Source organism: Diachasma alloeum, unplaced genomic scaffold (assembly GCF_001412515.2).
Source record: "Diachasma alloeum isolate Michigan unplaced genomic scaffold, Dall2.0 Dall_scaffold_00300, whole genome shotgun sequence".
In the NCBI taxonomy this organism is placed as follows: Eukaryota; Metazoa; Arthropoda; class Insecta; order Hymenoptera; family Braconidae; genus Diachasma; species Diachasma alloeum.
This window is the reverse complement of record NW_021680439.1, coordinates 659,792-682,779: the sequence shown is the minus strand read 5'-3', so window position 1 is coordinate 682,779 and position 22,988 is coordinate 659,792. Positions and strand designations below refer to the sequence as shown.

The following is a 22,988-nucleotide window of genomic DNA, read 5'->3' as shown; positions in this document are numbered from 1 at the left end:
CGGCGTTTATCGCCGGTCTTCCCTAGTGTCAGTGCTCGCGCGGATCCGTCGCGACGTCGATCGAGCCCTCTTTCACCGTGCACGATCAACTACCCGCACTCGTGTGTCGGCGGGGGGGACTCGAATGGGCTTTTTTACTCCGAAAACCCCGTCATAACCTCATTGTGTGTGTACATGTGTGTGCTAGCGCCTCCTGGTGGTCGGGCCGAGGGGGGATGAGGAGGGAAATTTGAATAAAATAGATATCGATATCGTCACCCAAAACTGGGGGTAAATAGACGAGCTTTTTCCTCTGGGTGTATGTGTTGAGTGCACCGGGGTGTATTAATGTGTCTGTGAGGGAGAGAAGAGAGGGTAGTAGTGGAGTGGCGGTAGTAGTGGAGGATGAGATCGATTGGATAGTCGGCGGATACGTGGGCCGTCGGGGGGAAGATATTTGACTAGAAATAAAGGGGAAGGGGTAATTCCATCTGCGAAGGATCATCGAGAACGCGATCATTCACCCGAAGACCCTTGTTCCGGAGGAAGAACAAAGGATTGTTCCTGGCAGATCAAAGAACCAGTGATATCGTGCGTGGGTAAGGCAGGAGCGCCGAGCGTAATCCAAAAGGACGAGAGACCAAATTTGTACCGGATGTTGCCGCGATACCGCGCGAAGGAAACGCGGCCCGTGGTTTTGATTCGTTGAGCTACTCCCATGGTTTTATTCACCGAAAACGGGTCAAAGATCGATAGCGGTGAGTCGAGTGTCTTCATCGCACTCGTGTCCCCATCCAAATCCGGCGAAATCAATTCCCACAATCTCGTAGCGATGATGATCCATTGAATCCCGATATGAGTGGCATCATTTGGAGATGTCCTGGTAGATTACATGGAACGATATCGACAGAGTCAAGCGTGAAGTGAAGGCTTGAACCCCCGGCGAATGATGTGTGCAGATGAACTGGAGAAGGATAAATAATTGCTGGACGACGCCCGGTCCACGAGTGATCCTCATCAGGTCGATTGGTTGAGCCGCGAATGAGCGGAAGGACAGCCTGGTTCGATAGGTGGGACAGGTCGAGTGAAGGTCGATCGATGACACGAAGGAGACGAGTGAGGATTGAAAGAGTGAAACGAAAGGACAAGGGAGAGAGAGGCCTGACCGCTCATCAAACTACCTCGGGAAATTGACGTTTGTCATTGAGCACGTGACGCAATCGATAGACCAGCAGCATCCGAAAAGGTCAGGGCGGCCGAAAAAAGGTGGCGGAGGCATTGAATCGGAAGTGGCTGCATTCTGCCAGTGAGAAAAACCCTAGGCGAATCATCACCAATCGAGAATCGAATGAAACAGTTAATGTTGATCCCTTTGGATGCGTGGAGGAGAGGCCGACAGGAGCTCCACCTTGAAGAAACTGGGAAGTGGGAGAAGAAGTTAGAGTGGGAAGTGAATAGACGACCTGTATGTAGGGTGGGAAAACGTAGGGAAGTGGGTCAGGTCGGCTAAAAGTGAGAGAGTCGATTGGCGGATGAGAGGATAGGGGGTGAAAGAGGAGCGGATAGCCGGAGAGGTAAAGTGGAGAGGGGATTTTGGGGGTGGGAAAGGAAAAGAGCAGAAGCGGAAGTCAGATTAGAACAAAGGGGGGGAAGGATTGAAGGGAAAGACGTTTATTGAGATATGTCTAGGGACCCTTACGCCTCAAGTGGGGTGGTTGGTCCAGGTGGTGGGACTAGATCACCGCGTAGTAGTAGACGCGTAGCCGAATTGCCGACAGTTGATCGTAGCCCATCGAGGAGTTATGCCAGTGGACGGGGCAGTCCTCTTGGACGTAAACGCGGAACAAGAAGTGGTAATAATTCACCGGAACACCTTAGTTATGGATCCTATCATCATCATCAGTTGAGTAGTCCTTTTTATTCGCGAGACGAGGATCTGGGGAGTCCAGTTATGCTGGAGGAAAGGGGTAGGAGTATGTCAACCGGGGGTGGGGGTCATCATCGGTCACGAAGTGCCTCGAGGCCTGCCATGTCGGGGGCTTCAGGACTGTCAGCCAGGTACACGAGTTTGGATCGCGCGTCAGCTGGGATTCTTGATCATGATCGAGAATTTGTGCCCATACGCGAGCCCAGGGAGCGCAGTAGAGATCGCAGTGGATTGTATCTGGATGACGATATCTATGGGTCGAGATCAGCTAGGCAGAGTCCCAATCCCCATCTACTCAGGGATGGCGGACTTTATATTGGGGAGCTGCAGCATCAGAATAACGATCTTCAGAGAGAGCTTGGGAACCTTAAGAAGGAACTCGAGCTCACTAATCAGAAGCTTGGGAGCTCGATGCATAGTATCAAGACGTTCTGGAGCCCGGAGTTGAAGAAGGAGAGGGCACTTAGGAAGGAGGAGAGCACTAAGTACAGTCTCATCAATGAACAGCTGAAATTACTCAACTCGGAGAATCAGGTTTGTTTTTTCGAATTGTCTCCTTTTTTCGTATTTCCTTTAATGAGATTGAGTAACAGGCGCGGAGCGCGCCTATTACTATGATTGATTTGATATGATTCATCACGTTCTTATTGTAAGTTGATTTGAATCAATATGTTATTTCACATATACAAACTTCTATAGTATTACTAAGAAGAAATTCGTGGGAAATGATGGAAACTTCATTTGAAAAGCCATGAATTTTTTTTTTATTGAAAAGGGATGGAAATTTCCATCGAGAATCTGTCGGAGATACGTCGAAATCCATAAAAACTTCAATTGATGATCAACACATGTTTTGTTGGAAATGATGTTGGTATCGAAGATCAGAAAATAATTCAATGTTAATTTATACGGCCGTTATTGATGGAAAACCATGAATATCTCAGATACTAAATACGATCAAGTCGGTTCCTTTTATAGACATATAAATATATATACCATTTACTCAAAGATATAACTCTTTGTAGACATAATTTTTGACTTTGGCGTTTTTTTGTTGGTGTTTTATGAAAACTTTCAATAGATCTCATGATCGAACTCTCGAAAAAGCTACATACTACACTGATAAAATGATTCATTTACTCCAAACGAGATTCGTTAACTATTAACGGATGGTAGAGTTGAATATGACCAAATGAATATTTGTTAATAGTTAACAAATGGTTCACTTGAATGGCGAAAGTCAAGTCAAAGAGGGCTCCTTAAATGTACATTCGTTAACTATTAACAAATGAACATTTGGTGGGACCGAATAGACTCTAACCTCCAACCAAAATCCATTCGTTAACAATAACTAATCCGTTCTATCAATGCATGATTGTCCGTGATTGAAAACATCTTTCCGTAGATCTACACCAACATTTCCAACATCATCAATATCATCAACATCATCAACACAATCAGTATCATCGTCATCATGCATGCGATTTCTCTTCCATTCCTATATTCAGGAATAAAAGTGTGATATCTCCTTTTTATATAAGATTTTTCGATTGTAAGTCTCTATGTCATAAAAGTGAAGCGATTGGCTCCGTCAATACGTGAATGGCAATCATAGAATAATTGTGATTGTAATGATTTTACAAAGAGCTTTTCCAAATGGGTTCAGTTTAGGAGACTGAGGCTGCTTAATTTGGAAGTTGTTAAATGTCAAGAAATCTTGCTTGCAGATAATAAAATAGTCTATAGAGGAGGTCCCTCTGGTATTCCCAAAATAAGCTGCAGCTTTTAGAGAATGAACTGGGAGTTTGCATTGAGGAACATTATCATTCGAACATTATTTGGCTTCAGGTAGCTAACGCTTGGTAGTTTTCGAGCCATAATTTTTTCAATACAAGTCAATATGTACTACATATGACTATCTATGACTTTTCTATGTATAGAAATTTAGAAAAAATACCGAATATTTACTTTGCCATCTCGGTACTCGTTACTTTCGGGTTTGAGAAATGATGGATTAAAAGTAACGACGAGTTACCCGCACATCTCTAGTTTTTTGAGAAGTACGTTTTTACTTGTATCAAGAAATTTATGGCTCGAAAATTACCAAACGCGCAATATCTCACACTAAGAATGAAAATCTGACATCAAGAAATGTTAGGATACTTGTCCGAAAGATGAGAGCAATTGATTCATATCAAGAAACCGAGTTCTCAAATCAATTCAAGTGATTTTTGCATTAAAATATTTTAAAATTGAGCCTAAAAAACTATTAAATGAATCAATTCAATTTTACTTGGTTCGAGAAATCGCTCTCTTGTCCCCATCTTTAGGACAAGTGCAAAAGTTTTTAACGAATTTTGTTTTTTCTCAGTGCAAGATACTTTACCCTTGAAAATTTTGAAGTCACGTGTTTCTTGATATAAGTAAACATTTTTTGAGAAGTACATATTGACTTGTATTGAAAAAATTATGGCTCGAAAATTACCAAGCGTACAATATTTCACGCTAAGGAAAAAAAATCTTACGCCAAGAAATTTTATACTTGTCCGAAAGATAAGGGCAATTGATTCATATCAAGAAACCGAGTTCTTAAATCAATTGCAAGTGATTTTTGCATAAAAATATTTTAGAATTGAGTCTAAAAAACTATGAAATGAATCAATTGAATTTTACTTGATTTCAGACATCGCTTTCTTGTCATCAAAAAAATTGTCCTCGTCTTCAGGACAAGTACAAAATTTCATGACGAAAGTTTTTTCTCTTAGTGCAACATATTTTATTCGTGAAAATTTTCAAGCCACGCGTTTCTTGCTATAAGTAAAAACAAACTCCTTAAAAAACTGTTTTCATCAGTGTATTTTTCAATTGTTATACGAAACTCAGACGTCTGTTTTGTGTTTGCCATTAGTCGTTCTCTTCTGTTTCGAACATTCCTATTATCTCGAGTATTCGATCAATTCCATGTCTTTCAAGAAACGTGCGCTCGTTGAAGAATAATTGACGTAGACAACGAATGCATATCAAGACATAGGGTAATGAAATTCAATTGAACGGTGTATACGACGGTCTTCAATGATGCGGGCTATGTACTGTACGGTGACTATCACATATGCGCGCACTAAACATCCAACTGCCCATATTTCTCATCTCAGTAGACGTACGTACGTATACATGTGCATCCTCCATGCATGTACATTATTCACACACCACACGTGTCCAGAGATTTCATCTGCGAGACGAGTGCCAGAATGAGTCATTGGCTCGACGAGTGGAAGAGCAACTCATGCTCTGGATTCTTTGGCTTTTTGCCGCGACCTTAGGCCTCAGATTATTTTGATATAAAGGAATCTTTCATTGGGTTCATGGAAACAAATGTTGGAAAAACTTTTGGACGGTGAATGTTTAAGGAGAAACTATCATGAGTTTTAAAAATCGTGGGCTATTGGAGTGAGATTTCTCATGCATTGAAGATCGATTATATATGTTCAAAAGTGAATAATCAGTGCAAAAAAATAAATTGTTTATTGTTCGTTTGCCCCGCAGACCCTTAAAATGTTGAAAATAGTCCAGAGTCTCCAATTTTTGAGCTACAGAGGTTTTTTTTTCAAAATTTTAGAAAAAAGGTGTACAACACTGTTAGAAAAAAAATGATGTGACACGGAATGCGATTTAGGGGAAAAAATCATTATTTATTTGCATTTCCACTCTAATATGAATATTCAGTGTCAAATTGCATTGAATTTTCAGTTAAACTTGAAATAGTAGGATTTTTAACTTCCCGCCCAGGGAAGTTATTATAATTTCTGCCTAAATCGCATTCAGTGTCACTGTCCTGAACATTCAAGAATATATTTACTAGAATTTTATGGTTTTCTATTCATTTTCAGGGAAAAATGGAACGAAAATTTACAGTTCTGTTTGATTTTTCCACGAAATTCTGAATTTTCAATGACAAGATTTCCTGAAATTTTCGTTGAATTGGAACGCGATGAAAATTTGCGGAATTTGGCACGGAAAATTCAGACAAAAAATTTTAACAGTGAATAACAATGAAGAATTAGTTTTTTGAAATTCGACTCCGACATAGCTAATTTCGTTTTGCGCCATTCATATAAAATGGGCTGCAAAATTATCCGTGAAATATTAAAAATATATTTTCGATTCTTTTAGAAACATTTTTATATGAATGGCTCTTTACAGGCTATTTTAGATAAATGGTGGAATTTTTTTTTTTAAATAACGAAATTAGCTGTGTAGGAGTTAAATTGCAAAAAAATAATTCATAATTGTTCTTGCACACATTATTTCAAAAATTTTGAAAAGAAAAACTCTAGCTCAAAAATTGGAGGCTCTGGACTATATTAACATGTTAAACGATTCCCGGGTAAACGAACAATAAACAATTTTTTTTGCACTAATAATCCGTTTTTAGATATATTCGAGTAAATGGATCTTCAATGTATGAGAAATCTCATTCCAATAGCCCGCGAGTTTTAATACTCATAGTAGTCTCACCTCAATCGATCCTCTTTAGTCTTTGTGAATAGAAGGTTGGGTGGTAAATTGTGGGGTCTTTTTGATGGAATTAACTGGGGAATTTCACACAAAGTGAATGCCCAGTCGCTGACTCATGATTTTCCGGGACAGGAAGAGGCAAATGGTCTTCGGCTTCCTGGCTCGGTGCCTTCGGTTGAACTTCCTTCGTGAGGATGGAAATTTTATTTATCGTCATGGCGGTGACGCGGTGGGGGAAATCTTTAGATTCGGTGTTCGAATTTTTATAGTGAGGATAATCTTGGCTATTCGTTTTAGGAATAGATCACAAATGGATTTTCGGATTTTTTACAGCCGACTTGTGAATGAAGCGGTTTGAGGGAATTTATGGAGGGACAGTTTTTGTAGGGATTTTCTCGGCCACAAAGGAGGTTCTTTGGTACGTTTTGATGAATCTAGTAGTTCCCGGAATTTTTGCAAAATAATGCGGCTCATATTTGTGGGCTTAACTCTTTGATAGAGAGCTCGGGGAAATTTATCAAAGGACCTCTTTTGTGGAGGGTTTCTCGGTTACAAAACCGTGTTCTATATATCTTGTACTTTTCAGTATACTTGGATATTTTATTTGTTTATTTTTATACGAAGAACAGAAATCACATGAGAAATGATCGTACAGTGCACTGAGAATAAATAATTCAGTAGCAAAGTGGTAAAACGGTTTAATTCGACTTATCGCCCAGTTGAGTTTTTGAGGAATATTTCAGAATCTAGGGGAGATGGCGAAATGTTTGTAATTACATTTGTTGTAGCTCTCAATCGGCTCTACAAAAAATATTATAACAAAAATTTTGCTATCTCCCTTAGATTCCGAGATATTCATTGAAAACGGGTCAATAGTCAAAATTGACGTGTAGCGTTTTACCACTTCGCTACTGAATTATTTTTGCCAAATATTCATTTACACTGTTCAAAATTTTCGTTTGAATTTTCCGCGCTACAACCCGGAAATTTTTATCGTGTTTAATTTTCACTAATTAATTCAGTGAAAAAATACTGTTTTTAGTGCATATCTTATAATTTTCTCGGTAAAAAAAATGCACCTATGGATGCAAAAATTATCTTCCTGTCTAGTAAATAATACAATAAAAGTAAAAAATAAATAAATTTCGCACACCGGTAAAGGATTGTTTATTTTGTACACGGAAAAAAAATTCAATAAAATAAAATTCAATTACCAGAAAAAAAACGTCAAAATTACGTGTCGAAAGGTAATCCGCAAGTGAAGTAAAATTCAATAAAAAGTGTGAGTCGGAACTGAAATTGTACGAATCGCCACGTAAATTCTACGATTTGTTCCGTAAAAATTAACCATCCGTCTGATGACTCACCGCTGTGGGGACAACAAGTCGTTCCGTAATTTTTCCCCAACGACAGAAATTTTACGGAACGCAACGTAGAAATAACTCACTAGCTTCATAAAAATTGTTGAACGTTCAAGAATTTTTGATTCTGGAGGCATAATAAATCGGCAAGTTTCTGTAAGATTTTACTTCTTCGAGAAAAATTACGTGACAATTTCGTATTTTGTTCAGTGATAAACCTGAAAATTCACTGAACGTTTCAGATTTCTTCTCTTCCATTCCTATAAAAATTGCCGGAAAACGATTCCCCATTGCGGATTACGTGAATTCTTCCGTAAATTTTACTGAATATTTCTCTCCGTGTACCCGTCTGAATGTTACGGGGACGGGCAGAAGTGAATTTTTACCAAACGGGTTCGGTAAAAATCGTTTTCTGTTGCAGAAAAATTATACAAAAAATTGGAGCAATTATTCACGTTTAGGGGAGGGTAGGGCAAAACGGACCAGGCAAGCAAAACGGACCCCTAGGCCAAAACAAATCATTGACGAAAAATTGATAATTTTTTGATTATTTTGACTTTTTTGATTTTAACAAAAATTCAAAATCGTTTGTGGTTTAAGGCGATTAGCAAATCTGATCAAATTTCGGTTCAACGACACTTCTTGTCTATAAAACCCCGGTGACAGTTATGATCCTGAAACTCCCTTTTAATTCAACACATTCAGTGTTCCTGATTTGAAGGAAATAAAAAAAAATTACCAATTTTCTGTCAGTGGTCTGTTTTTCCCTCCCGGTCCGTTCTGCCCTACCCTCCCCTACTGGGATAATTTTTGACGGAATGCAGGCTGAATTTTACAATTTTGGTACGAATGACTCACGGTTAGTAAATTTTCCGGGGCCAACGGAGTAAAATTCACTATTGATCTCCCACTTTTTCTCCTGTTTCAGGTAAAAAAGTACGGGAAATCGAGGTTGCTCAACGATTACTTGAGTTTTTTCTCTGTGTATTAGTACTTCGTTACAAGTTTGTCAATAAACTCCCTAATTTATGATAAAAATGGGATATGATGACAATTTCGAATGTTGAAAATTTAGGAATATCAGAGAGATTTCAAATTTCATAATTGAAATGTCAACATCAGAGAACATTTAATTAGATAGGCAGTGGGTTGACAATTCGGAATAACATATATAATTTGGTTCATTCAGGCATGCAGTTATCAAATTAATTCAGTCGCTAATTCAATTGATGCATTCGATTCTCATCAATTAACTACTGCAACAGCAGGGCAACCGTATTTCCAAAATTCGGAATAATATTGACTGAAGTCAATATTTTATCTTCTTCACTAATTTTCAGAGTTGGATGAAATAGCAATGAAAATTGCATTATTATCAACGTTATAAATTAGAACCTCTTTTAGCGCCAAAAAATTCTGTTAAAAATGATGTAAAAAATTAGTATTCGATATTTCTACGGTTTTCAATTAAAATTCAACTCACAAAACCTCAACTTTCAATTTTCTCTCGCTAAAACAAATAGAGTTAGAGGGATTCTCAATATGACAACAAAATGGACAATTTTGTGGGCTTCAATATTAAATTTCAATGTGAAATATGACGATCGGTCAATCCGTTAATGGAGTACATATTCACCAGAACGTATAGAATCGATTTTCCATTAGCCGGAATATCTGGTACAAAACTCTCATTTCCAAATTCCATGTGCGGAGTAGAGAATGACGCAAAGGTGATGTCGATTTCATAAGAGATGAGTGTTCCTTCACGGAGCGAAATTTTTGATAAAAATTATCCTACCCTTCTATAAAAGTGTATCATGAGTCATCGTTTCCTCATTTCTATCCCGAAATTTAGTAAAAATTAATATATGATGATCAAATTTTATTCTACGTTGGAGAAATTTTATCCTGACACATAATAAATTTTACTCTTCCAGTCCAATAGTTTTTATGTAGATAACAACGAAAATTCTAGAAAGGTTGGTAAATTTTATCCTACCGGTACAGTAATTTTTACTCTACCGGCACAGTAATTTTTATTTTTATCAGGATAAAATTTCTCTAACATAAAATAAAATGTGATCATCATATATTAATTTTTACTAAATTTCGGGATAGAAATGAGGAAACGATGACTCATGATATACTTTTATAGAACGGTAGGATAATTTTTATCAAAAATTTCTCTCCGTGTTCCGTCCATTTTCCAAAAGTATTAGTGAAAATACAAATCTCTTTGCATGAAAAAATTTGTAGGCAAAATGCGATTTTTATCCGACTGGCGGAAGTTTCCCCTATATTTAAAACAAAAAATCACATAAAAAAACAAAATGACATGAAAATTTACTGAGAATATACGGAAAAAAAATTCATGTGCTGAGCATCCGAAACGAGGTAGAACTGATTCCGACCGATATTACTCTAGGGGAGCATCGGAAAAATTCTGAAACCGCGTGAGAACTATTCACATACCCCAATGAATTGAAAAATAAACAGCAGAGAAATTCGACGATGGCACTGGAAAAATTCTCTGTCAGCACACGAAAATTTGTGGGTCCTTGTATTTTCTCGTTGATTCTCAGAGAAATTGATGATGATCCTTGCATTTAATCTAAGAAAGCTTAAGAATTTTTTTAAAAAATTTATACTAGCTATTAACGCTCTTTCACTATGTTCTCTTTCCTGTCAGGTGCGATATTCCTTCTTTAAATTAATTATTTATAATCATTCTCATTACTAAAAGCTGTACGGCCGATGGGAATCACATCTCCCGATTTATCAGCTTTCAAATTTTCATATTACGATAAATGATTTGCTCATGTTCTATTTCTTATGCTCACCGAACAACATTTTGATCATAATTACGAGGCAATTTCTTCTAGAATGCACTTTAGAGTGTGAGTTTCTGGAATTGACTGTTTATTGATCCCCTGGTAAAATTGCGCGCCCACCCTGTCATCAGTTTTTAGTTAGTTCTCATGGTAATTCAAATAATCTGCTGTTCACCTCATTAATATAATTCCGTGCTTGGAATATTCTCGTCTCGTGTCTTTAGCACCAAATTAAAACTTAAAATTCAATTTGGAATATTGAGGCACAGCTTCTTTTTATTCATATCGGCAATTTCGTATTTGGATATGACTATTTGGATGTTAATATTATTTGTCCAAAGTGACCAAATCTATCATTATTTTCACTATATTGCATTCAGATTCTCGTATACTTAACGTAAAAAATGTGAAGTCATCCTATAATTCTAGCTATTAATTCTAATCAACTTTGTTCGAAGAAAATCTTAGTAAGCGCAATATTAAGAAAGTAGAATTACTCTACTTTTCTCTGATCTAAATGATTTGGACAATTATAATTTGTTTATTCATGTTTCACAGAATATTCAGTTCTCTTTTGTTTGTTAAGTGAGTTTCATGATGATTCGATGCAAGATGATTGTATTCATGAAAAGCACTTTACATTCACCATTCATTTTGAGTTCTCATTTTCGATGCGAGATATTTCTCGTGTTTTTTATTAGAAAGGATAAAATTTCGATAACAGCATTTTCTGCATTAGCGTAGTAAATTTTCAACTGCTCCTTCAGAAATTTTCATGTACTCACCCCTAGAATTTCCATGCATTCGCCCTTGGAGTTTTCCATAGAAGTTTTTATGCGTTACACGATATTTTTTATGAGTTCCAAGATTTTGTGCCCCGATTGTGGGGCAGCACCCGAATTTATCTTTAAATTTCACTACTTTATCGTTTTCACCATACTTTCTTCGCGACAACTCACAAATAATACTCTTTTGGCTGAAATTACTTCTAAGTTTACTAAAATGTCCGGAATTAAAAGAGGATATTCGTCTTTTGTATCAAAATTTTCCCCGAATTCCTGTGGAAAATCCCAACATTTCCTGGTTCTAATGATAGATAGAGAGATAATATTCGAGCTATAAAAAATAATACATTCCAGGTGGTTTAACCCAATTTTGAATCATTAAAATCGATCCACACGTTTTTACGACACGTTTGAAGAACAAAGCTTTAAAAAACTCAGTAGTGAAGGGATGAAACACAATGCAATGGAACATTTCATGCGTTCTTCCTGTCATAAATTATAAAATCGTGCTGAGGTGTATATACGAAATTCCTGGTCATGCGTTACATTCACAGACTAAATCCCATCATCTTAATAGTTCTTCAAACCACGATCGATCAGATCCAAGACAACTATTCATACACGGAGAGAAATTTTTGATAAAAGTTATTCTACCGTTCTATACAAGTGTATCAGGAGTCATCGTTTCCTCATTTCTATTCCGAAATTTAGTAAAAATTAATATATGATGATCAAATTTTATTCTACGTTAGAGAAAAACGTAAAATTTTTTTTAAATTTTTACTTTTAAAAATAAAATGTCAACATTTTAAGTTTGCTCATTTAAAATTAAAAATTTTTTTTTTATCCAGATAAAAATAAAAATTACCGTGCCGGTAGAGTAAAAATTACTGTACCGATAGGGTAAAATTTACCAACCGTTCTAGGATTTTCGTTATCTACCTAAAAATTATTGGACTGGAAGGGCAACATTTATTACGCGTCAAGATAAAACTTCTCTAACGTAGAATAAAATTTGATCGTCATATATCAATTTTTACTAAATTTCGGAATATGAATGAGGAAACGATGACTCATGATACACTTTTATAGAACGGTAGGATAATTTTTATCAAAAATTTCTCTCCGTGTAGATGTTATGAATTAAATCCCCTTGATCATCAGTTTCTAGAAATATCTTCAAATGTAAAAGGATTAGTGAAATTTCCGTAGAGACCTTATTCGTGCGGGGCAAACTACTATAAAAAAGGATCTCATAAGAATTTCTTAATTCCTCTTTAGATTGACTCATTGGTCTACACCATACGGCGAAAATTTACGATCTGAAATTACAGATTGAGTATTCTAATTCTAATTTAATAATCGAAAATTTTCTATTTGAAATTACAGAATTAAATATTATAGATCACTTGGGCATATATACCCGCAGCGGTGGGTAATACCGCTTGCAGACTGTCGAAACAATAATCAATGATTTTCGTACTTTTTTCTGTATTAACAATCACCACAAAATACTTTTCTTGCGTTTATTCGTCTACAATCTGATCATAATTTTCAAAATATGCGTTATTTTGTTAGATGCGCGGTAATACCACCAGCTCCCCTATTACTTAATTTTGCGTGCGATAAGTTGCATATTATGACCTGAATTGTGTTAAAAATGAGATGATTGCATTTAAAAAATAATCTTTTCTCTGTGAATAGCTGAGCGTTTCGTCAATCAAAAATGATCAATAAATTGTAGAAGAGAGTTCTTCTCCATTTAAATAAAATTGATTAGGTAGTTTGAATATGATCATGGGGTTTGAAAAATCGTTATTTTTCATTCAATGATAATTTGGTTTTGCTTCAGGGGGGGGGGGGGGAAGCCCCCCTGGACCCCCGTCTTGCGCCCTCACCCCGTCCCTCCCAAAACGTCACATTTTTTACTTTAGCCTCGACATAAAATAGTATATGATATTCAGATGATAAGTGGTAGGTTATAACTCGTGTGTTTGTTGCTTCACACTCGTCCAAATCTGCCACTTATAGCCCTTACATCACATATACTATATTTGAAAATTCAAGTAAACTGAGAAATGCTCAAAAAATTGGAACTTCACTTTTTTCCCACATAATCGAATCCAATATCGCCCTCCTGAGAACAGTACTAAATTCACCATGAAATTTCATTTTTTAACAGAGAAGGCCGTAGGCCGTTGAGTTATGAACTAAATAACAGGTTTAAGAGAGCCTTCTTCTTCACACGGAGAGAAATATTCAATAAAAATTACGTATCTTTTCCGTAATTTCGGAGCGAAATGTGGTTGTAGGAAATTTAACGGAAATGTTACGGAATTTTTCCGGAGCGTTCCGTAATTTTTATGTGAATCTCCTGTGAGAAATTACAATACCGTCACTTAAATTTTCTGAGTCGATTCCGTAATCGATGAGTGAATTGTGAGTTCCGTAATTTTTACTGAACATTTCTCTCCGTGCACTGTTGTTTAGAAAAGAAATGGACCCACACGACCACTAAAATTTAGGGGTGAATTTTAATAGAAACTGGTCTCCGTGCATTCCCGTATTAAATGAAAGGACCACTAAAAAATGATCAGAAGAAGAAATAAAATTCACAAACGATGTTAATTAATTGAATCACCACCATTTCACGATCTTGGCGTCGGAATCCATACAACAGTCTACGTTTATTGCTCAAGACCCTACCTAATGACTCATTCGCAGGCAAGTCTCATAAATTGTCAGAAAAACGACGGAATTTCTCATAGCGAAAATAAATTGGCAAAACATGGAAGAAAATGATACATCACGCGACAGGATTTCCCGAGTGTCGTAATGTCATGTAATCGGACGTAAAGAGCAATGCAAAGAGGAGGAATGTAATAAAAAAGCAAACTCTGTAATATCGATTTTCCACTCTTTCCCAGAAAACATGGTTTCGAGGTTCTCCCCTCGTTGCCAGAGAGGAGGCGAGTCACTAGCTTTTACTATGAGTTCCAACCATGCCAATGTACTGCCCGAAGTAGGTCGTGAAAAAAAACAATCGTTCCTTTTTCAAGACAGAAACCACTTCGCTTTTTTAACCACTTCATGGGTTTTTGTTTCGACAATTGTAATGGCTTCCATTTTATTGGAGAGTGAGTAAAGCACAATTGGAGGAACATTTTTAATGTTTATAAATAGATTTGGGATTTGAAATTAATAGTGAAGGGGTTAAATGGGGGCAATGCACATTTCTTGTCTCTGGAGTAGAAGGAAACAATATTTTTTATGATGCACTGAGGAAAAAATTTATTCTTTCCAAGAAAATGTTATTGGTGATATCTTTTTCATACTCTTAGTAGAAGAAAATATCTCTTTTGGAACGTATTTCTCCAGGCCAGTCATTTCCAGGTGCTCCGAAATCAGTTCCAAGCGTGAGAATTATGGTGATGTATGAGAATATTCTTCTGCATATGACCTCGAAGAAACTCCAATAATAATTATTAACATTTGGAATTATTCCAATTTTCTTTACCTGAGAAAATCGCCAATTTGTAAAATCCGGAAGATATCGGAGAACATTTTGTCAAGGTCATATGTAGCATAATAATCAGATTGTTCAATATCACTGTAATTTTTGAGGATAGACTTGGACTCTCTGAAAATGACTGTCCTGGAAAAATTCGTTCTGAAAAAATACTATCTTCTGACGAGAATATCAATCCTTGGCAGGAATAATTTTTTCTCTCAGTGTGCAAGTGAAAAAATGGCACTTTGTTGGGGTCCATGTTTAAAAAACTTCCTTTAAACAAACTTCGTCAAAGAACTTCGTCAAAACAACTTGGTAATTTAAAAAACTTGAACAATTTGAGCTTCGAAAAACTTGAAGAAAACTTTTTAAAAATCCTGGAAAATAATCCAAAAAACACAATAAAAGAGCATTAAAAACGTTTCAATGAATACCTTCGAACTCATGAATGAATACGAACAAAAATAACAAAATGAAAAAAAAACACACGAAGCATAATATTAAATTGGCAAACAACGTATGAAGAGTAAACGCCTTAACATTGAGTCTCAATAACAAGTGATTTGATACAAATTCATAATCACGATGAAATAAATGACACAATTATTCATATCCACAACACTACACAATCTAACAAATGATGAGTCATTTAAGGGACAATATTCGAAGTAATATTTCTCAAATACTTCAGAGTAGTAATGATACTGGTTAGGAAGTACTTTTTTTTTATATGTATCGTACGATATTTTGTGATACTAGTGAGAAATAGTATCTTATGTCATAAGGCGATAATAGTATATTTCGTCACTAGGCCGAAAGAAACTTTTCTGGCGAATATGAGTTTGCAGCCCGAGTCGAAGGCGAGGGCTGCAATCATATAAGCTAGAAAAGTTTTTTTTGGCCATATGACGAACAGTATTTTTTGTTATGACGGCCGTAGGCAGAGATTCACGGACGTGAAGCGCTGCCTCACGGCCGGAATGACAAAAAAAACTTTTCTAGCTCATATGATTGCAGCCCTCGCCTTCGGCTCGGGCTGCAAACTCATATTCGCCAGAAAAGTTTTTTTCGGCCGAGTGACGAAATATACTAATCTGACGAATGTGACTTTATAATCCGAGCTGAAGGCGAAGATTATAATCACATGAGTCAGATAATACTTTTATCGCCGTGTGACATAGAATATTTTATGTTATTGGGCCCGAAAACCGCGATTTAACCGAGCGAAGCGAGTAATTATTTACGAGGTAACCTCGTCTCCAACCAAATCGATTCGTTAACAATAACACTACAAAAACCATTTGTCTGACAGCTATCTGAAGTTAAGATGTCAGATGGTAAAAACCATCGTAATCTTCAGAAGTGTCTGAAAATCTGACTGTTTGAAAATTTCAACCACCGTTTCTGTTTGAAAATGATGGTGGACATTTTTTGTGTCTGAAAAATTTCAGGTATTTATTTTCAGATATTTTCTGTGTCTGAAATTCAGTTATTTATGAGCGATTCAAACCTTTCACCATTAAGATATCTCACCTGATTCAGACGGCAAAGTCCATTCAAACATTAATTTTTAAGATATTTCTCATGTCTGAAAAGTTGACTCATCCACTGCAAAAACTAGGTGCCTGACAATCATCTGAATTTAAGATGGCAGATGGCAAAAACGTCTGAATCTTTAAAAGTGTCTGAAAATCTAACTGATGTCTTAAAATTTCGAACACCGCTTGTGTCTGAAATTGAAATACCTCCATTGACTCAGACACATTTTAATGTCTCAAAAGTGTCTACAAAATCGTCCCAAAAGTGTTTGAAAAGTGTCTACAAAAGTGTCTAAAATTCAGACATTAGTTTTTGCAGTGAACTAATCCTTTCTATCAGTGTAGGCCTAAAAACCGTAGATTACCCTCAGCAAACCGTAATTTCTGTGCATTGAGTGGATATCGAATCGACAATTATCCATTGATTGATCTGTTTCCTCATCTTAAAAAATGCAGAGAGGTGAGCGGTTGAGTAACGATTGCTAGAGTAATTTCCAATGTAAGAGGGAGAAGATGAAAAATTCAATTCATTTATTCGCACACAAATCTCAATGGCAGACTGAACGATGCTTTCACGTGCATTATGCACATTAATACGCTCTTTTGAGACACAAAATATGGTTGCAGCCCTGAGGTGCGGGGCCGAGTGGTAGTCGCGTGTGTAGGGCTTTTGCTACTCGTGGTTTCGGTTTGGCGTACGTGTGTCAGTACAAGTTGGGGTACACTGTGCAACGGGCGCTCGGCTAACTCGATGTTATATTTAGGACGATCAATATATAACCTATGGTATATCCGATTATTGTGGGTGATACGAAACACATGATATTTTTAAGAATTGGAGTAAAAATAATAGAAACACGTGACTTGAAAATTCCAACTACTTTTTCGTTGAAGTTCTTTCATTCTGTTTGAAAATTTTTTGATGAAGTGGCTCCACTAGCATTACCCAATTAAAATGGATGTGAGAATTGAATGAATGTTTGCCAGTTCATTAACTTCAACGTCTGATTGTAAAGTTTTAATGACTGGTGATTGAAATGCAAAAAAATTTTTTTAATTGATGAAGCGTCGGCGGTATTTCTCAACTATTTCCGGTCGATGTGCTTCGTTGAAAAGCATCATGAGATGATCTCTGATTGTACATGCGTGTGTGGCGTAATAGGTAAGCGCCGGGCCCTCAACTAGTATGAATAAAGGGCTGCTACATCGTTGAGTGCACGGAGTGAAAAAGTCGGATAAAAATTATCTAGAAAATCGTGACAAATTTTACGATACGAATGGTAATCATGGTTCCCTCCCTGTGATATAAAAGCCTTCCTCAGTACACTCAACACCATAATTTTGAACGCGATTGATTCATTTTTGACCAAATTAATGTCAATATTTAGTTAAGAGTTCTCTGTAACTGTAACTGTTCTCTGTAACTGTAACATCCTGTAACGTATTTATATATATATATACTTATACATACATACATGTACACATTACATTTGTACATATATGTGTACATACATTTGTACATATATGTGATACTATTAATATATTTTTTTATAGCTGAGTAAACCTGTAGGTTTGAATGCTTGAATAAAAAAAAATGGTAATCATGGAGTGAAATGTAATTCAATGAAAAATGCTGGTTTTTAGTGAATATCTCACGATTTTCTATGTAAAAACCACACACAGAGAGAAATATTCAATCAAAATTACATATCTTTTCCATAATACCAAAGCGAAATGTGGTTGTAGGAAATTTTACGGCACTGTCACGGAATTTTTCCAGAGCATTCTGTAATTTTTACCTGAATCTCCTGTGAAAAATTACGATACCGTCACTCAAATTTTCTGAGTCGGTTCTGTAATCGGTGAGCGAACTGAGCGAAGTGAGTTCCGTAATTTTTACTGAACATTTCTCTTCGTGCATCTATGGATGCAAAACCTATCCTCCTGTTTGACGCAAGTGAATTTCTCCGAAACGGGTTGGGTAAAAATCATTCTCCGTTACAGAAAAATTATTCGAAAAATTGGAGCAATTATTCACGTTCACTGGGATAATTTTGGATGGGATTCAGGGTAAATTTTCCAGTTTCAGTGTAAATTACCCTCCGCGCAGTAAATTTTCCCGAAACAACGGAGTAAAATTCACTATTAATCTCGCACTTTTTATCCTATTTAAAGTAGTATGGGCACTCTCCAAAGTGATCGTTGAGTGTCCGTCAAGAAAATCTAAAAAAGTTAATCAAAAAACTATGATTTATAATTGAAAATTCTCTTTGTGAATTATAAAATTTATGCATATAAAAATTAATCGATTATTTTTATTTTTTTTTCACTTAGTCAAATAATGTACTTCCTTTGACGCTGTAACTTAACAGCGTAGGGAAAACGAGATTTGAAATGCCCGCTTGTCCCCACTCCACAAACGCGTCGTTGCCGCATCTACTCGACACGCAATTTCCGAACACCGAGGAGCAGAAATTATTTATAACTAAAGTCCCAAACGGTCAATAATTTCCATCGATAATCGTAAATTTTTGTTTTTTTTCCCATTTTTTTGCATTTTTTTTATAATTTTATCTTGGATTTATCATAAAAACCACCCAAAAATGTGATTTGCCCATAAGACTCTGTGTTACAATCTAGTTTTTCATTTATTCTTATCAACCATACTAAACGATCAATGTACCACAAATTGCACCAGGAGGTTTTTATTGATATTAACTTTCATAACAAAATTATTTCATATTTTAATCTTGGAAATCGATTCGTGACCATACTACTTTAAGGTGAAAAAGCACTGGAAATCGATTTTACTCCACGATTAATTGACTTGTTCTACAATTTTTCTCTAAATTTTTTTTTTCCGTGTGTAACAAGAAAAGAAAGCTTCAAAATGCCCCGAAGGCAATTGTCAATTATTCATCATTGATAATTTTTTACATGAATTGTAACAGAAATGAGTAGAAGAAAATGATCCGTCAAAGGCTTTTGTCAATTATTTTTTCAAGCACTAGTGTTTCGTTTGACAGAACGATAATATTTGTTCAACACTTTTTATGAATTTCCTCTTATTTAATACGAAAAGGTAGAAATTGATCAAAAAGGAATTCAATTTACTACTTCCCATTTATAAAAAAAAGTTGGAAAAATCGTTCCACTTCATGAAAGACATTTAGTGTCAAGGCCGTCCAGTTGATGACAACGGGACATTAGATAGCAGACTCCCTGGGTGGCAGTTACACAGTGAGATTGATTACCCGATGAATAAAACAGAAGACCCACTCTCTGAAAAATCAACCTCTTTTCCCGCCATTTTTCCCCCAGGAAAAGGGCAAAAGGCACGCTGAAGGACAAATAAACTCAGGCGTGTTAGCGCCAGCCGCGCTGCCAGAGTTCACTATTCATTTCCCAAAACTTAACCGACGATTTTGCAAATGCGAATGTCCAGAGAAAGTTTCACAGTCATTCTGGCATTTTACCAACGACAAAAGTGAGCTCAACGAGATGAGAAAAGAGATGTTAACTGAACTGAAAAAAAACACCGAAAACTGCGAGTCCCACAGGTTTTATCCCACTTTGCCGGAACTACTTTCGATTATCTACATTGATGTAATCTAGCCAAATTCATTAAAATTTCTGGGAATTGAAAATTACGACTTAATGATAAAATTTATGTGGATGATGAATGAAAATGAGTTATGCTGCGAGACACTTTACGAGACAAAACTTTGGAGAGGAGATCTCGGTCTCAATGAACAGGGAAATCATTGCTCTCGTCTCAGTCTCGAAATACGCAGTATCGACTCCTCTCGTGATGACTCCGAATCAATTTATCTCATGTCAAATCTCGGGTTAGTCTCGCTTTGTTTCGTCTCGGTTTTCTACACATAAAACATGCGAAAAACTGGAAACTGAGATGAGATAAATTGACTCGGAGTCATCACGAGAGGAGTCGATATTGCGTATTTCGAGACTGAGACCAGAGCAAAGATTTCCATGTTCATTGAGACCGAGATCATTTCTCCAAAGTTTTGTCTCGTAATGTCTCGGGAACTGTCTCGCGGCATCACTCATGGAAATTTATTTTCTTCAACTGGAACAGAAGATGATATGAAAAATTTCATGATATGAAAAAATATATGACAGGAAAAAATGATGTAATTGGCAAGGCTATTTTCGTCTGAATTTTCCGTTACAAATCCTTGAAATTTTTATCGTGTTCAATTTCCACTGAAATTTCAGGAAATATTGACATTGAGAAATTCAATACTCCATTAATTTTCGGTTCAAATGATCTGAAGATCAATAAAATACTCGATTTTTTAGTAAATTATTCCGTGCACTGATAGAAAGGATTAGTTATTGTTAACGAATGGATTTGGTTGGAGACGAATCTCGTTTGGAATAAATGAATCAGTCTATCAGTATGAAAATTCAGGAAAATCTGGAAAAAATTGAAAATCTATGACATTTTGTTTCAGAATATGTACGTTTCATTACAAATTTAATGGAGTTGGGAAATATCCAACTCACTCCCGCTGAAAACTCATTAATTTGTTTGAATTCTACCTAAAACTTGAAATTTCATAACTATTTTTCCCCTAAATCCACTTAAACGTCACTCTTCGTGAAATTTCAAATAATTTCTAACAGTCTGCAATGGTCTCGCTCTGAAAAACATGGAAATTTTGGTTGGTCTCAGTTTCGAAAGGTATAGTTTCGTCTGGGTCCCAACTTTTTTTGTTTTTTATGTGTTCAAGAGCGAAACCGAGAGTGAACATAAAAAACCGGAAAAAGTGCAGACTGTGATGAGATAAATTCTCTCGGAGACGTGCTTAGAGGAAACGGTGCCTTTCAACCCCAAAAAAGTTTTTCTAGACCGAGACGATTTCTCCAAAGTAAGCTATCGTTTAAGTCTCCTGCGCAGCCCTAAGCAAAACAGAAAAACTTTAGTCTAAACTAAAAAAAATACGGATCTTATGTAATCCATCTTATCATTAAAGCCAGTCAATTAAAAATAAATTGATACACGTTTTCCAATTCAGTCTTAAAAACGGAAGAATTTTACGAAGATTATTTGGAAAATAGTTCTCTGGAAAAGAAAAATTAAACTAGTTTGTATTTTATGAAATTTTTTGTAAAATTATTTTGACGATTGATTCCTCTTAATAAATTTTTGGCCTTGATTCCCAATGTATTCCTTGGAAATTTCGGTGAAGTGACATTTGCATTCAAAATCCCTCGTTGAAAATTCACCATTTGATGAAAAAATGTGTGGAATCCGTCATTTTCAATTCAATTATTCCATAAGAATTATTAGACATCAGGAAAATTCAGATGATTATATTAGGGGAGGATGGGGCAAAACGGCCCCCCTTCAATCGTCAATATTTTCCGATTCAATAATCCGATTGGGATGAGTTAGAGCTCGTTTTGAAGAATGAAAAATTATCTTCAAAATGAAGTTGAAACTGGGAATTTTCACAATGTCATTCACAAGTTATTGACAATTGAAGGGGGGCCGTTTTGCCCCACCCTCCCCTATTGGATTTTCAATTAATCGACAATTTAGTGTAATTTGGTACTAAATATTCATTTTCAGATTAGAAATGCAAGTAAGTTGAGGCACACTCATCTCCCCCCCTGCTACACAGATAGAAATAATTAATTATTGTTAACGAATGGATTTGGTTGGAGACAGGGTCTATTCGGTTCCACCAAATGTTCATTCGTTAATAGTTAACAAATCCACATTCGAGGGGGCTTGTTTGACTCGATTTTCACTTTACAATTGAACCATTCGTTAACTTTTAACAAATATTCATTTGGTCATATTCAACTCTAGCATTCGCTCATAGTTAACGAATGGTTCAATAACTTTTGATCCGCGCACAAAATTTCTGCGACAAAATAACCGACGACAATTTATCCATTGGCAATTTTTCCACCGACAATTTCCCGAGGTACAAAATAACCACCAACAAATTTGCTGGAGGTTTCATTCAGCTTTCATCCTCTTCTGAAACAATATCAAATGCTAAAAAGAAAAAAAAGTAACTCAAAATTCAGATATAACATTTAATTCGCAATTTGCAATTCAATAGCTCACATTTTACATACAATTCAATGCTCCCGCCACTTCACCAAACAAATTCGCCTCGATTCGTAGAGGCCCGCTATTACGATTGATAAATATATATTACACGGAGAGAAATTTTTTAGAAAAATTCTAGTGCTAGCACGGGAAAAAAGGCGCAAAGTGACGGCCAGAAAAAAATTCCAGTGCCGACACTAGAAATTTTATTGAAGAAAACGTGAATTTTTCCTCGTGTTTCTGTGAAAATTTTACAGAAATCCCCAGAATTTTTACCAGAAATACCAAGAAATTTTACCTTAACAGCACCAGAATTTTTCACAGCCGGTGGATTGTGATTTTTTCCAGTACTCGTACTTTTCTAGAAAATTTCTCTCCGTGTATAACCATTCTCTGACATTGAATCAACACAAAATTACAAATAGTATTGAATTAAAATCAAATTGAATG

At 36.1% G+C, this 22,988-nt stretch overlaps 2 protein-coding genes across 6 annotated transcripts in view; one reads left to right on the top strand and one right to left on the bottom strand.

The window, feature by feature from the left end:
- The window catches only part of LOC107039484 (beta-hexosaminidase subunit beta), a 112,600-nt gene that overhangs the window by 17,347 nt on the left and 72,265 nt on the right, over nucleotides 1-22,988 (bottom strand). The window lies entirely within an intron of this gene.
- Nucleotides 45-22,988, top strand: part of LOC107039481 (ELKS/Rab6-interacting/CAST family member 1) — a 143,830-nt gene continuing 120,886 nt past the window's right edge. For all 5 annotated transcript variants that reach the window (XM_015259100.1, XM_015259099.1, XM_015259101.1 and 2 more), the window contains exon 1: nucleotides 45-2,440. In XM_015259100.1, the coding sequence (XP_015114586.1) occupies nucleotides 1,661-2,440 (780 nt within the window). In that variant the 5' untranslated portion in view covers nucleotides 45-1,660. The remainder of the gene's footprint in view (nucleotides 2,441-22,988) is intronic.